The 15,433-nt window shown below is 38.7% G+C and overlaps 1 protein-coding gene across 2 annotated transcripts in view; it reads left to right on the top strand.

Moving 5' to 3' along the window:
* Positions 1-14,919, top strand: part of EPHA7 (EPH receptor A7) — a 184,562-nt gene extending 169,643 nt beyond the window's left edge. For both annotated transcript variants that reach the window (XM_030555964.1, XM_030555963.1), the window contains exons 15-17: positions 3,514-3,707; positions 9,532-9,687; positions 10,959-14,919. In XM_030555964.1, the coding sequence (XP_030411824.1) occupies positions 3,514-3,707; positions 9,532-9,687; positions 10,959-11,073 (465 nt within the window). In that variant the 3' untranslated portion in view covers positions 11,074-14,919. The remainder of the gene's footprint in view (positions 1-3,513; positions 3,708-9,531; positions 9,688-10,958) is intronic.
* The last annotated feature ends 514 nt before the right edge of the window (positions 14,920-15,433 follow it).

The following is a 15,433-nucleotide window of genomic DNA, read 5'->3' as shown; positions in this document are numbered from 1 at the left end:
AATCCTTACAACGACAAAAGAAATGAAATGAGAAGTTATATCCCAATTAGCATGTAGATTAAGGATTTATAAATTCCTAGTAAAATAATTTCAGACACTGATATGTATTGTGATATGCATTTGTGCCCTAAAACGAACACACAGTGTGCACGTGCACACCAACTAACTCGTGAGGCTAAATTTTAAAAACTGCCTCTAATTACCCACAATGAATTACAGTTACAACTAACTGCAGACACAAATGACAACACTTAAATCTGTCTTTACCAGATTTGCAGACACTGTCAGCAGTTTGTTCACTTAAACGCATGATTTGTGCCTACAATTGAGTATGGATGCAGAATTACAGACCTATTTTTCCTTTAAAAATATGTCTCATTGAGTTTCCTGAGTTTGCGGGGGGCAAGGGAGGGTTTAGCCTCTACTACACTATTTTATCCTACACTAACAGTTTCAGTGCCTTTGGATAGATTTGTGTGTAGCAATACAATCATGACCGTCTAAGCACATTCCTGTTCTCAGTGGATATATCCATACAGAGCTGAGAAGTACTAGATGAGCATTCAACCCAAGAGCAATCCTGCAATTGCACAGCAGGATGGCTCAGGGTGAGTGGCACAGAACCCTGCTCTCTGGCTTTCTGCAGGCACTGTGCCTGTGTGTTCCTAACCCTGACTGCCAAAACTGGCAAACAATAGTCACTAACTAGCTCAACTACTGCTCATAACCCTTCTCTGATACCCATTAGAGCTTTGGTGTGTGTCCTGTACAGGACTACTGGTCCCCATACTTATGTGGAAGGAGGAGTTCACTACACTCCCTTTTCTCCATATTTGTGTTCCCCAAAGAGCAGGATATAGCCCTGCAAATGCATGTTTTTCCTTCACTTACTCAACTGTTTTCTGTTGTGGCATTTTAAAAAAGGAGTGTCCCTGGCAGTGATCTGTTACAACAAACAAAGCATCACAGTACCCAACTAACAAAGCTCTGTCCCCAGAGCTGGTAGCTTCTTATCTGAAGCTAGGACTAGGCAAGTCCGCAGGCAGCCGGGGAATTTGGGAAGCACAAAGGTGTCTAAAAGAAACAGTGGGCCAAGCACAGAAATGGAGGAAGAGAGAATTGAGGCAAATGTAAGTGATACAAATCTGTGCTACTAGCATGAATCCTCGCTGTATTCGATTAGCTATATTTGATTCTATAAACTATAATCGTATAGTTTATAGAAAAAAATCTCTTCATTCATTCCTTTTTATTTACTGCTTGTTATCAAGTTTAGAACTGTTTTTTTCCCCTTAGATATTAGTAATATTTTAAAGGCACCAAGGTTGCTAAAAATTTTAGCTATTAACTGTCAGTTTGGTTCTTTGAATCTTAAACACACACAGACTACATTTTTAATCTTTTGGAAATCACCTTCTTCCTGCTCCCACCATTCTGGCTATAGTCAAATCCACTCTTTTTTGTTTCCCAATTTGATCCTTCAGACTTGTTTGCTCACACCAGATGTCAAAGAAACTGGTCCTGCTGCATCCCTAAGGCCTTTCTAAAAATAATGTCATTATCATAGTCACTTCCTATCTTCTGGGATCTCTCCAGAACACAGTGAGCATATAAAAATACTTACTAATGTGCCTCTCATTTCATTTGCCACTTCCTCTAAAGCTCTTGAATGTATGTTGTCATTCCTAGGAGTCTTGTCAGTTTTAAATCCCTTTAACCTTTTAATAGCTGTGGGGGTGTTGTCTGGATGCATTTTTATTATTCACTGATTGTCTCTACAAGCCTGACCTAAAACTGATACTTTTATAACGAGAGATACAAAAGAAGATTTTGACGTGTGTTTTTCTTCTGTCTGTAATTCCTATATTCATTTTTTAGCATATCAGAATAGTGCTTATTTTTTTCATTTTGAATAATTTGTTGCTTTTAAATGTGAGGATTTTCCCCTTACATCTTACTAATGGATCTTATCTTTTACTCTTTTCCCTGCATGTATACAGTACAGTTCTTTCCATTATTTGTCCCCTCACCCTCCTGTTATCTGAATGGCACTTGTACTATCTCTTGAGTATTCTTCATCCCTGTCTATCTTAGGTATTTATATAGCCCCTATTACTGAAGGGGCTGAGAACTTGACAGTTTTTAATGTATATATTCTCACAACACCCTTGTGAGGTATGGAAGTGCTACTCTTTATTTTACATATAGAATACGCAGGCACACAGATGCTGGGTGACTTGCCCAATGTCAGAAAGGAAGTATGTGGCAGAGCAGGATACTGAACACATCTCTGATGAGAGCCATTTCCATTAGACCATGTTTCTGGGGACTTCACTTCCCCTCTATAAAAGATTCTGATGCAATCATTGATTCCAACCAGCTTTCTAAAGTTCGTTTTGTATTTTCTGCAGTTGCCTTTAGTTTGTAGTCCAGTGCTCTTGCACTTTCTCACACATCCTATGGAGTATTTTATAGATGAAGTTATTGTGTTGAATAAACCCTGGATATTCACCAACTTTTATTTACTACGGCAGATTCATTTCATAGGGCTAAGCCCAGACCTGATCTTGGCTTCTCTACAAACTGAGAGGAAACAGTCCTGTGTACTCCCCTTCAAGAATCAGCCCCCTTCCTTAGCAATTCTAATACAGTTATGCCAGTCAATGTCACTGTACTTAAAATCTCCCATGAACAGTGTTTTAGCCCTTTTTTACAAGCATTTCTTATCTGCATTGCTTCCTGACATGCTTTCTTATCCTGCCCGCAAGGTGCATAGCAGTTTCCTGTGATTTTTCTTTAATCATTTCTATCTTTCTCTTAAATCCAAATGGACTTGACTGAGGAAGTCAAATTGTGGGTGTAATTCTTGCCTCAGACATTATGTTCTCTCTCATATCACCATGTACCACCTTCTCATATTAAGTCTGACCTTGCTTTAGACTGTTACATTAAGATATCACTCAGCCAGGCCTCACTCTCCCATTTCACATTGTATTCAGATTGCTTGTTTGCCTCTAATAACACTGATTGGCATAAAATGCAAATTTTTCTTCCCAATAATTCCTATCTACTAAACATGTCCTTATTTTTTTAAAGTCTTTGGGCTTTTGGGATTTGGTGGGTAAATGCACAGACTCATATCCATTTACAAATCAGTCTTCAACTGCATCCTCTCTCTCAAAGGCCTTTGGGCAAATAATATTGCTTTCTAGAATATCTCCATCTATCCATTTATCTATTGCACCCTAGGTGAATTTAATTGTTGCTCCTTACTGCTGATTTGACTCAGTTATATAACCCTGTTCTGCACATCATAGAGTAATATGTTTAATAATCATGGAAGATAAAAATCAAGGGTATTATATGAAAACAAAAATGCTAGTGTCAAAACAACAGACTCTGCTTTCATAATGCTTTGACTGTTTAATTTAGTTGCTTGATTTTTTCGCAGTTATTAAAATTCATTCTCTAAATATTTCTGCCTTGATGACATCCTCTTGTTCTGGCCATTAGGTTATAAAAGCAATTGAAGAAGGCTATCGTTTGCCAGCACCCATGGATTGCCCAGCAGGCCTTCATCAGCTCATGCTGGACTGTTGGCAAAAGGAACGTGGTGAAAGGCCAAAGTTTGAGCAGATAGTTGGTATTTTGGACAAAATGATTCGGAACCCAAACAGTTTGAAAACTCCTCTTGGAACCTGCAGCAGGTAAGAAAACTGCCAGTGAGGGTTTATAATTCTCTGAATATATATTGACTGAATGTGTTCTGATTAGCTGCTGGATCCAGCTCCGTCCAGCTGCTCATCTTGCTACCCTCCTTTCTTCCTTCTCTTTTTGTTCCTTCTCTCCCCATTTCTGCCCTAAATGCCATTCAATAAAAATAAAAACCACCCAAAAATGACAACTAAAACAAAAATACCAAATAAAAGAAAAAAATCTTGCCACTAACTTTCGTCCTGTTGGCAAACCATCATCTGTTCACTCTGCTTGTATGTTCTATCCCATTTCCGCCTCTCTTTCCCCCCTCCCCCTTTGGTATGTTTTGCTTATTCAGACTATAAATTCCTCAGGGCAGGGACCATCATTGTCTCTGTGGTTGCATGATGGGGTCCTGGCCTCTATGCACTGCTGCAATAAAAATAATAGTAGTAATAGAGTTAAGCTTATAAGAATTTGATTTTAATCGATAAACTTCAATGTCACTTACTAGAGGGGTAGCCTTGTTAGTCTGGATCTGTAAAAGTAGCAAAGAGTCCTGTGGCACCTTATAGACTAACAGACGTATTGAAGCATGAGCTTTCTTGGTTGAATACCCACTTCATCGGATGCATGTAGTGGAAATTTCCAGGGGCAGGTATATATATGCAAGCAAGAAGCAGGCTAGAGATATCGAGGTTAGTTCAGTCAGGGAGGATGAGGCAGTCGAGATGTGAAAACCAAAGGAGGAGAAATTGCTTTTGTAGTTGGCAAGCCATTCACAGTTTTTCCTCCCTTGGTTTTCACACCTGAACTGCTAGAAGAGGGCCTCATCCTCCCTGATTGAACTAACCTCCTTATCTCTAGCCTACTTCTTGCTTGCATATATATACCTGCCCCTGGAAATTTCCACTACATGCATCCGACGAAGTGGGTATTCACCCACAAAAGCTCATGCTCCAATACGTCTGTTAGTCTGCAAGGTGCCACAGGACTCTTCGCTGCTTTCAGTTTCACTGTGCTCACATGCAAATCGATGACAAAATATTTCCATCAGTAATAATCAACATTTACAAATGCAAAGTGAGAAAAAGGCAGCTTGAGAACTTAATTAGGGTTTAATTTAAGGATATTTATTTTGATATGTGATGTTGACAATTTTTGTTTCTGTGGTTAAAAAGCTTTAACTTTTTCAATCTCAATGTCAGCTGTCATTAAATAATTATTGTCTGATCCTACCATTGTCTGAGCCCCGCCCCCAAATTTCCCAGAACTGTGAAAATGTAATCAATAAAAATAAAAAAAATTGCTTAAAAATAAACATTGATGTTTTCTGTCAAAATTATAAAAAAGAATCAAATTCTGCCAAGCTTAAATAGTGTCTATATAGATACCCTTTTTATACTGTGCTACAGAATGAGCTCTCCCTTTTACCTTCATGACTCTATTTTTAATTCCATTCAGCCATTTCATCTTATTTAATTTCTTGGTCTGACTTCAATGTTTTCTTCTTATAACCTGCTCCCATGAGTTACTCAGTCACAGTTATCCTGTGTCAGGAGACTTGTGTTCAGTTTTCAGCTCTGGCACTGACCTCATGTGTGACCTCAGGAAAGTCACTGCATCTTTCTCTCTTTATGTTTCCCTCCATCCTTTGTCTGTTTTATCTGTCTGAATCGCAACCAATTTGGGGCGGGGATTCTGTCTTTTATGATGTGCTTGTACAGTGCCCAGGACAATAGGGCCCTGATCTTGTTTGGTGCTACTATAATACACATAATTATGGCTGTTGATTATTCAGTTAACTCACACAATTAACTCAAAAAATTAATATTGATTAAAAAAATTAATCACAATTAATTGCAGTTTAATCGCACTGTTAAACAATAGACTGCCAATTGAAATGTATTAAATATTTTGGATGTTTTTCTACATTTTCAAATATATATAGTATTCTGTGTTGTAATTTAAATCAAAGTGTATATTATTTTTATTACAAATATTTGCACTGTAAAAATGAAATCATTTTGGGCATTGACACTCTCACTGAAGGACTGTCTGGATATGTGGACTTTTCTACTCAGACCCTAAGCCACCAGCACTCCCAGCTATCTCCGTGACATCACTGATTTCCTGAGGAAACTACAATGCATTGGTGACCTTCCAGAAAACACCATTCTAGACATCATGGATGTAGAGGCTCTCTACGCACAGATGGAATACAAGCTGTCAGGAACAGTATCCCTGATGATGCCACAGCACAACTGGTTGCTGACCTCTGTGCCTTTATCCTCACACACAGCTATTTCAAATTTGATGACAATATATATCTCCAGATCAGTGGCACCGCTATGGGCACCCGCATGGCCCCACAATATGCCAATATTTTTATGGCCGACCTGGAACAACGCTTCCTCAGCTCTCGTCCACTCATGCCCCTTCTCTACCTACGCTACATTGATGACATCTTCATCATCTGGACCCATGGGAAGGAGACTCTGGAAAAATTCCACCACGATTTCAACAGCTTCCACCCCACCATCAACCTCAGCCTGGCCCAATCTTCGCGGGAGGTCCACTTCCTAGACACCATGGTACAAATAAGTGATGGTCACATTAACACCACCACTATACCGAAAACCTACTGACCGCTATGCCTACCTTCATGCCTGCAGCTTCCATCCTGGGCACACCACACGATCCATTGTCTATTGCCAAGCACTGAGGTACAACTGCATCTACTCTAACCCCTCAGACAGAGACCAAAACCTACAAAATCTCCACCAAGCATTCTCAAAACTACAATACCCTCACGAGGAAATAAGGAAACAGATCAGCAAAGCCAGACATGTACCCAGAAGCCTCCTACTGCAAGACAAACCCAAGAAAGAAACCAACAGGACTCCACTGGCCATCACATACAGTCCCCAGCTAAAACCCCTCCAACGCATCATCAGGGATTTACAACCCATCCTGGACAATGATCCCACACTTTCACAGGCCTTGAGTGGCAGGCCAGTCCTCGCCCACAGACAACCAGCCAACCTGAAACATATTCTCACTGGTAACTGCACACCGCACCATAGTAACTCTAGCTCAGGAACCAATCCATGCAACAAACCTCGATGCCAGCTCTGCCCACATATTTACACCAGCGACACCATCACAGGACCTAACCAGATCAGCCACACCATCACTGGTTCATTCACCTGCACGTCCACCAATATAATATACACCATCATGTGCCAGCAATGCCCCTCTGTTATGTACATCGGCCGAACCGGACAGTCTCTATGGAAAAGGATAAATGGACACAAATCAGATATTAGGAATGGCAATATACAAAAACCTGTAGGAGAACACTTCAACCTCCCTGGCCACACTATAGCAGATCTTAAGGTGGCCATCCTGCAGCAAAAAAACTTCAGGACCAGACTTCAAAGAGAAACTGCTGAGCTTTAGTTCATCTGCAAATTTGACACCATCAGCTCAGGATTAAACAAAGACTATGAATGGCTTGCCAACTACAAAAGCAGTTTCTCCTTCCTTGGTTTTCACACCTCAACTGCTAGAACAGGGCCTCATCTTCCCTGATTGAACTAACCTCATTATCTCTAGCTTGCTTGCATATATATACCTGCCCCTGGAAATTTCCACTACATGCATCCGACAAAGTGGGTATTCACCCATGAAAGCTCATGCTCAAAAACTTCTGTTAGTCTATAAGGTGCCACAGGATTCTTTGCTGCTTTTATGTATATTTCATGTTATAGCTAGTTCTGGGGGAATACTGCACCAAAAAAACTAAAAATTCTGCAGCAGAAAATTAAAAATTCTGTGCAAGATATTATAGAATTCCTCATACTTTATTTGTCAAAATAATATAATCACTGTGATTTCAATTATTTTGGTAATTTATTTAAACTACTATAAAATGGATGGAGAATTGAGGTGGGGAGCATTGGAGAAAATTCCCAATACCCTTGCCTAACAGTAATGTAACTAGGTTTAACTCTTTATTTCTAGTTATTAGTCAACAAATATATGCAGCCACATGCTCGGTGTTACATCATAGCCAACTGAAGACCAAGTGAGGGCTGGGGAATCAAACTCACAATTTAGTCCAAAAATTTAGTCTAGTTCTGATCACTAAAGCATCATAAGCATTTATAAGGCCATACGGTCCTTTACAATAGTTTGGCAATGTAAAGGAGCTTTAAAACTTTTACACCTTTTTACTCTTGGGGGAATTCACAAAGAGAATGGGAACAATTCACTAAGCAAGCAAGCTGCTATATTCTGCCCTGCCTGAGGGGACAATGCCTGTCCCACGCCTGCCTCCTCAGAAACACCCCGAAGCCCTGCCCCTCCACACCAAGTGTTCTACAATAGCGAGCGAGAGGGACAGAGTGTCTCTTTCTCACACACACGACTGTGGAGATTTACGTCTCTACTGGCTGCTCCGGTGCCTGATCCAATCTGCCTCCACTGCCAGAAAAGGGTGCGTGACCGCTCTTGTGGCTTCTCTGTGCTTCCCTGTCAGAAGTCATTTTTCTGGGAGGAAGCAAACAAATCTGCTGGAAGGAGGAAGCATGAATTCTGTGCACATGCAGTGATGCAGAATTCCTCCAGGAATAAAAATTTTAAGAACACTTTCACTGCAGATTTGACAAAACGCAAAGAAGGTACCAATGTGACATTTCTAAGGATAGTACAGCACTCAACTCAAGGTTTAGGAATCTGAAGTGCCTTTCAAAATCTGAGAGGGCTGAGGTGTGGAGCGTGCTTTCAGAAGTCTTAAAAGAGTAACACTGATGCAGAAACTACTGAACCCAAACCACCAAAAAAGAAAATCAACCTTCTGCTGGTGGCATCTGACTCAGGTAATGAAAATGAACATGCATCAGTCTGTGCTGCTATGGGTTGTTATCGAGCAGAACCCGTCATCAGCATGGATGCATGTCCTCTGGAATGGTGGTTGAAGCATGAAGGGACATATGAATCTTTAGCACTTCTGGCACGTAAATATCTTGCAAAGCTGGCTACAACAGTGCCATGAGAACACCTATTCTCACTTTCATGTGACATTTTAAACAAGAAGTGGGCAGCATTATCTCCTGCAAATGTAAGCAAACTTGTTTGTCTGAATGATTGGCCGAACAAGAAGTAGGACTGAGTGGACTTGTAGGCTCTGAAGTTCTACATTGTTTTTTTTTTTAATGCAGTTTTTTTGTACATAATTCTACATTTGTAAGTTCAACTTTCATGATAAAGAGATTGCATTACAGTACTTGTATTAGGTAATTTGAGAAATATTATTTCTTTTATTTTTATAGTCCAAATACTTGTAATAAAAAACAAATATAAAGTGAGCACTGTATGCTGTGTATTCTGTGTTATAATTGAAATCAATATATTTGAAAATGTAGAAAACATCCAAAAATATTTAAATAAATGGTATTCTCTTATTGTTTAACAGTGTGATTAATTGTGATTAATTTTGTTAATCACTTGACAGCCCTACAGATAATAAGAAATAATGTTGATTTCCAGTTGATAGCAGTAGCCCAGCAGGTTGATTTCACTCGTAATGAACTTTTGTCATGCATTACAATATGCTAAGGAGAATGTTACCAGAAGCTGCAAAATACTCTTACATATGTGATTGATAGCCGTGGCAAAGCAATTAACAGAACAGGTGAAACTGAATATTTGACCCTATTATTTTCTATTCCTTAGGAATTTTTAATACTCCCACCTTCTCTGACTCTGCCAAATACTCCCTTATGTTTAATTATTTTAGGAAACAATTTATGTTACTATTTTTCTGCCTAGACCAATCAGCCCACTTCTGGACCAGAACACACCTGATTTCACCACGTTCTGCTCTGTAGGAGAATGGTTACAAGCTATTAAGATGGAAAGATATAAGGATAACTTCACAGCAGCAGGCTACAACTCTCTTGAATCAGTAGCCAGGATGACTATTGAGTAAGTTAACACTGAGCATGTATGACCTACATTTAGCAACCTTCTAAGTAAAAGCCAAATAATATTAAGCTGCAAAGTACTGGACCCAGTACAAACTCAGTTCATAGGGTGAGATTCTGTTCTTCACTGAGGTTTACTCAGCACAAGAGAGTGAGTCCAGGGAGCAGTTCATGGCTTCTTGATTCTCTGCCCTGCACAGTTAGTGTAGTTTAGAGCAGCCCAGCAGCATCTCTAACCTATTCCAGTTGGTAACAGTCATATTAGGACTGTCTGCCAACTGAAAATTGGCGGAGGACATCAGTGGAACAAAAACAACCCCCTTCCCCTCCCTGGCATGTCTTTATGCTAGGGCTGAGGAGGCAGGAGACTTAGAAGCTGCCCATGCCAACTGAGAGCTCCCCCTAAAAGGGGGAATTCTTAGCTGCCCAGATATGGCTAGTGTTTGAATTTTTGGGCCACCTGAGCAGTACAGATGTGCCAGATTCTCAGAGACACTGTAGCCCATTTTTTAATTTATATGAAAATCACCACCGCCACCCAGATCACTCCCTGTTAACAAGCATATCTCAAGGAATGGAAGATATTGAGATTCCCCTTGTAGAATGTCCTACAGATTTTTGCGTGCTGTCTGTGTTGTGGAAGAAAGGGGTCTGCATCCCTGCAACGGAAGCAGGTGGTTAGCATGAGGCACAATTATTTGCTGGAGGTCGAGTGTGCCTCTGTATTGGCTCTGCTATCTCTTATAAGTCTTCTTGGCTTCCAGGAAGCAGAGCCCCAGGCCCTGCCCATTCCACCCTCTTCCCAGAGAGGCTTTCCAGGTCAGAACGTAGTGGGATGGTGTTATAGATGCAGCTGCACCCTACCTTCCACCTACCATATGGCAGTGATAGATCCGTATGCAGAAGATTCCTACATGCATGTCTCTAAAGGGCACAGTGTAGTGACAGTAATCTTCCCCTTATACAGTGACTTCATGCTGAAAGCATCCCAGTAGGAATGTTTTCCTACACTGTGTTTTCTTCATAGGCACAGTTACACATGCAAAATAATTTCGTCTCACTCCCAAAACTAGAAAAACATGTACATTTCTGATGAAAAGATTGAGTAGGGTTTTAGGCATGATTCATAGTATTGATACGAGGCTCCAGTATAGCTTTGGTATATTCAAACCTGGGTGCCCAGAGTACTAGTCAGTTTTAAGTGACTGCTTTGTCCCATATAAGTGCACTGTACATTGAATAATTAATACTGTACACATTTATCTTTCCCAGTGATGTGATGAGTTTAGGAATCACGTTGGTTGGTCATCAAAAGAAAATTATGAGCAGCATTCAGACTATGAGAGCACAAATGCTACATTTACACGGCACTGGCATCCAAGTGTGATAGACATTTCTCCCTTATGAGGGAGGTGACAGACTGAGAGAACAACACTGGCCTTCAGTATCATGAAGTGCTGCTAGAAGACACTTGATCTCCTGGGTCCTTCCTGCAGTGAAGAGAAGATCTACAAGAAGTACCTACAGACTTGAACTCCTAAGTGCCACCAGAGGTTACTAAAAGGGAATTGGGATCCACCACTGATGGCAAGGAAAACAGCAGTGACAATAAACAAAGTACTACCTGAAACACATACAAACACCTTGAGCTCTCTAACCTCCTTTTTATCTAATAGACTTTTTAAAATGTACATAAAGAATTTAAAAAAGAATATATTTGTCAGATAAGATCATGATATTATTGTTAAATTCAGCAAAATATTTTCCTTAAATTTTGATTTAAGAATCTTTTTTTAATCATTTGTGTTTATTCTTCATAAAGACCTTCTTTTAGTATGATGTTTATATCTCTGGACCTTTCTAGGGCTAATTCTATGACACATTACTACACTGGGTACCTCTGAAAGGTTACTAGAAGTTTTAGAAATGTAAGAAGCATGACTGAGCAACATATATCCGTCCAAACATTGGTATCCTTTTTTGTGCCATTTTATTCTGTTAAACCAACAGTGTATTGACATGGTTTGCTAACTGGCAGGGAGTCAAGAAAATGCAAGTTGCTAAGAGCTCTGATATTTTTTAAAGAATTTTTTAAAGTTAAACATATATTATCTTTTAAAGGAAAAAAGGGAAAAAAAAGCAATAATGACCCCTAAGTAGTCCTAGGCACTTTTAACAAATTGTTTGCAAGATGATTTTAATGGACTAGATTTAAGGTGAGATTTTCTAAGGAGTAGATCCATAACTATACACCTACTGAGGTATTTTATGGACTGAATGATAATGAGTGCCTCAGAAGTCAGGTGCAGTTCTCCAGTGTTACCTAACTATTTTAATCTGAGCACATCACATTTTTTTTCAATGCTCTGCATTAGCAAATCTGAGAGAAATGGCTGGCGTATATTTTATATGCATTTCAGTTGAGTGCAGTCCAGCTGTAAGAATAAGGATTTACCTTTTATATTAGAACTGTATAGCAGGAGGCAAGGGGCAGTTCAGAATTTTCACATTTTTCACTAGCTTTTATTGCTCTCAACACAAACACCGTACACACACACATTCATTTGGGAACTCAAGCGCAAAAGTACTTCCTCAGTTAAAAACTTTTATGCCATTTTTATTTATATATGTACCTTATTTTACTAAAACATTAAACTACCATAAGCAATAAGGAAGTGTGGCTACAGATATGGCAGGAATGTATACACATCAGAGAGAGATGCTTTCAGAAATTATGAAAATCGTGAACTACCCCTTCAGTGAAATGCTGAACTTCCAAAGAGAATTAGGCTGCTTCTGTTGATTTTGATAGAGAACGATCCCAGGGATCAGTCATAATTGGTCTTGTTTGATAATGTGGGCATCCACAAAAAAACTGTAAATGTTCCTTTGTAAAACTTGTAAATTTAATTTATACTGTCTTGTTTTGTACACACATTTCTGTGTAGTGAGCTCTGAATACATTGAAAATGCACTATATTTTTCTATTTTACTTGCAGAGCATCACAAAAGAACATGTATTTTCAGTGCTACATAATGTGTTTTCCCACATTTAGGACCAAAGACAGCTACAAAAAACTCAAATGGATCATTCCTATCTCTCCCCACCTCCTTTTTTTTATTCCTGTACAGTGTTACATTTTCCATTTTATTTATTTGTTTGGTTAGAAAAATCAGTTTGATTATACCAATTTTTTTTTCCCTCTGCCTTTGTTGAAGAAAATCTGTAAAAAGCTTTTAATTAGCATAATCCCGTTACATAGACACTTCCATTTGTAATCTTTGTAATAGACTGTAAATATATTTTTGGAACTATAACACAACGTTCACAAGGATTATTTTTCACCATCCATATATGATCGTTTATGCAGTTCACACCACTGCAGTCATGTGGAGAAGCATACTTTATGGTCTGGTTTGGCCATAAGAAAGAATGGCGAAGATTCTTATTTCCTATTAGTTTATCAACTCAGAAGAAATGGAGTTATTTGCATACTCACAAGTCAGCAAGCTTTTTTTACTGTTAATAATTTTCTAAAAAAAATATTATTATTAGAAGACAAAATGCACTGCAAGTCCAATATTCAAACTAATGCACCTAAACCATCAGGCATTTAAGTTAGAAATTGGGAATCTAACTGTAAGCAGCCAGTTTTGAAAATTTTGACATTAAATCTACAGTAAGGAACCTAGGCTGGACTTTTCAAAGGGGCCTAATGTACTCAGCTGTCCACGTCCCATCATATGGCAATGGAATTTGGGTGCCTAACTCAGCTACGGCCTTTTGAAAGCCCTAGTTCTAAATATACACATCTCATGGGAGATGTGGACAAACCCCATTTTAAATGGAAAATGAGGCAAACACCTGTATGCGACTGTGTTCAACAGGCACATCATATCTGAGTGTCCCCTTTGTTCTTTCACCGAGGGCCTGAAGGACATTCTCCAGCTCACTGCTGTGGCAGTGTGCTGGCTATCAAATCTAGATACAAATTTGTAATAATTGCTACCTAGCCAAGCCATATGAAAGAAGAAGTTCTAAATAAGTGGTCTGATTTCAAAAGTTTTGAGCCTCCTCCAGCATTCAGTCCTTGACTCAGCAAAATATAATCACGTGGTTCACTTTGTAGACCTTTCATGAGACTTGGGCACATGCTTAACCTTAAACACATATTTAAGTGCTTTGCTGAATAAGGGTTAACTTAACGTGATTAAATGCCTTGCTATATTGGGGCCTCATAGTTTAGAAGCTGTAGGAGGATCAATTATTTTCCATATCAAGCCACTTACTTATGTACCTAACTATGGATTTAAGAGTTGAACTTCAAGCTCCCACTTTTGAAAATTTTGGGCTTTAGGGGCTCGCTCATGCAAGGTGCAATGCTACTCCTTTTTAGTAAGAGTTGAGGGCCGCTCTGCGCCTTTAGGAGTTGCTGGCAGCATGGGTCCATCAATGCAGGTTTGAAATATTAACATTAGGCAATGAAATTTTAAAATGAGGCTCATAACATTGCTTATGTCTACCTTATCTTTCCCCTTTACAGTCATAGCCAAGCCATCTGCTTTGAATAGATGATATAACATTGATAGTTCATCTATATAGCTTGACAGCCTTAAAGTTGCTACATATTTGTATGCCTTTGGAACGGGAAGGACAGACCTTCAAAGCACAATCAATATTCAAATACTTAGTCTATCTGTCTAGAACATTAGGAGTAAATGTATGCATATCTAATTTTTAACTGGCAAAGCATCAGCATAATGTTGCTTTAAATTCTCTATGGAACAAGGTAAGGAAAACAATGGCAGAAAAAGGTTGAAATCGTCTATTGAGACTCAAGCATTTGGAGAGGAATGGAAGAAAAAGTGGAAATTAAAAAAAAAAGGATTCTGATTGGTTAGATAATGAAACAAATCACTTGGGTCAAATTAGAGCCTTGTAGCCCATCCAACTATATTGAAGTCACTGAAGTACAGGGCGTAAATCAGATTAAAATTTTTCCTTGTGTGTGCTTGACTGCTGGAAAGTTATTTCTTCCTCATGAACCAAATTTTGGTTTTATAACTAATATCTTCCAGATTGTATCAAAACACACTTGTCACTGGAGGATCATTTTCCTTCCAACAATGTGCAATGGCTCATCTACCTGCAACTTTTAAATAAGATATTAATTCTTTATTGCTCTAATTTTGTTGCTGTTCCAGTGAAAGACTCAACTGGCCCACTGGTAAATTGCAGTTCTATAACATCTGAAATAAATTGAAATGTTCATTTACATACAACTTCACTCAAGAGGCTATGTGGTAATCTATGATAGTTATTATTTGGATAAAATCATCTTTAACTGAAACTCTGACACGGCCATGTTAAAAAACTCCAGGAAAGAAAAAATGCTTTTAAGTATCTAAAAATTGAATGCTGTTCTTAGTATCTCAATAATTCAGCTCTCTTCATATTCTCCATTTTAAAATTAGTTTTTGATATGTTTAAACAGAAGTCATTTGTCATCCACTGAGTTAATTTAGAGAAATTATTTAAATTACATTTGCTTTTCTCCACTAAAAATTCACAGAAAATAGTTTCCCAGTGTTTGGAATGTTACAAAAACTATTACTTTAATGTAAGGAGTGAGTTTTACTTTACAATTGTCAGGTAAGAATTGAAATAAAGCAGAATTTGTCCTTAGCTTCCAAAAGGATTGATGTATAGGAATATAACAGCAATATAACAAATTATATTACTAATT

The sequence above is a fragment of the Gopherus evgoodei genome, chromosome 3 (genome assembly GCF_007399415.2).
Source record: "Gopherus evgoodei ecotype Sinaloan lineage chromosome 3, rGopEvg1_v1.p, whole genome shotgun sequence".
In the NCBI taxonomy this organism is placed as follows: domain Eukaryota; kingdom Metazoa; phylum Chordata; order Testudines; family Testudinidae; genus Gopherus; species Gopherus evgoodei.
Note: the sequence above shows the minus strand (reverse complement) of the source record. Positions and strands in the feature narration are given on the sequence as shown.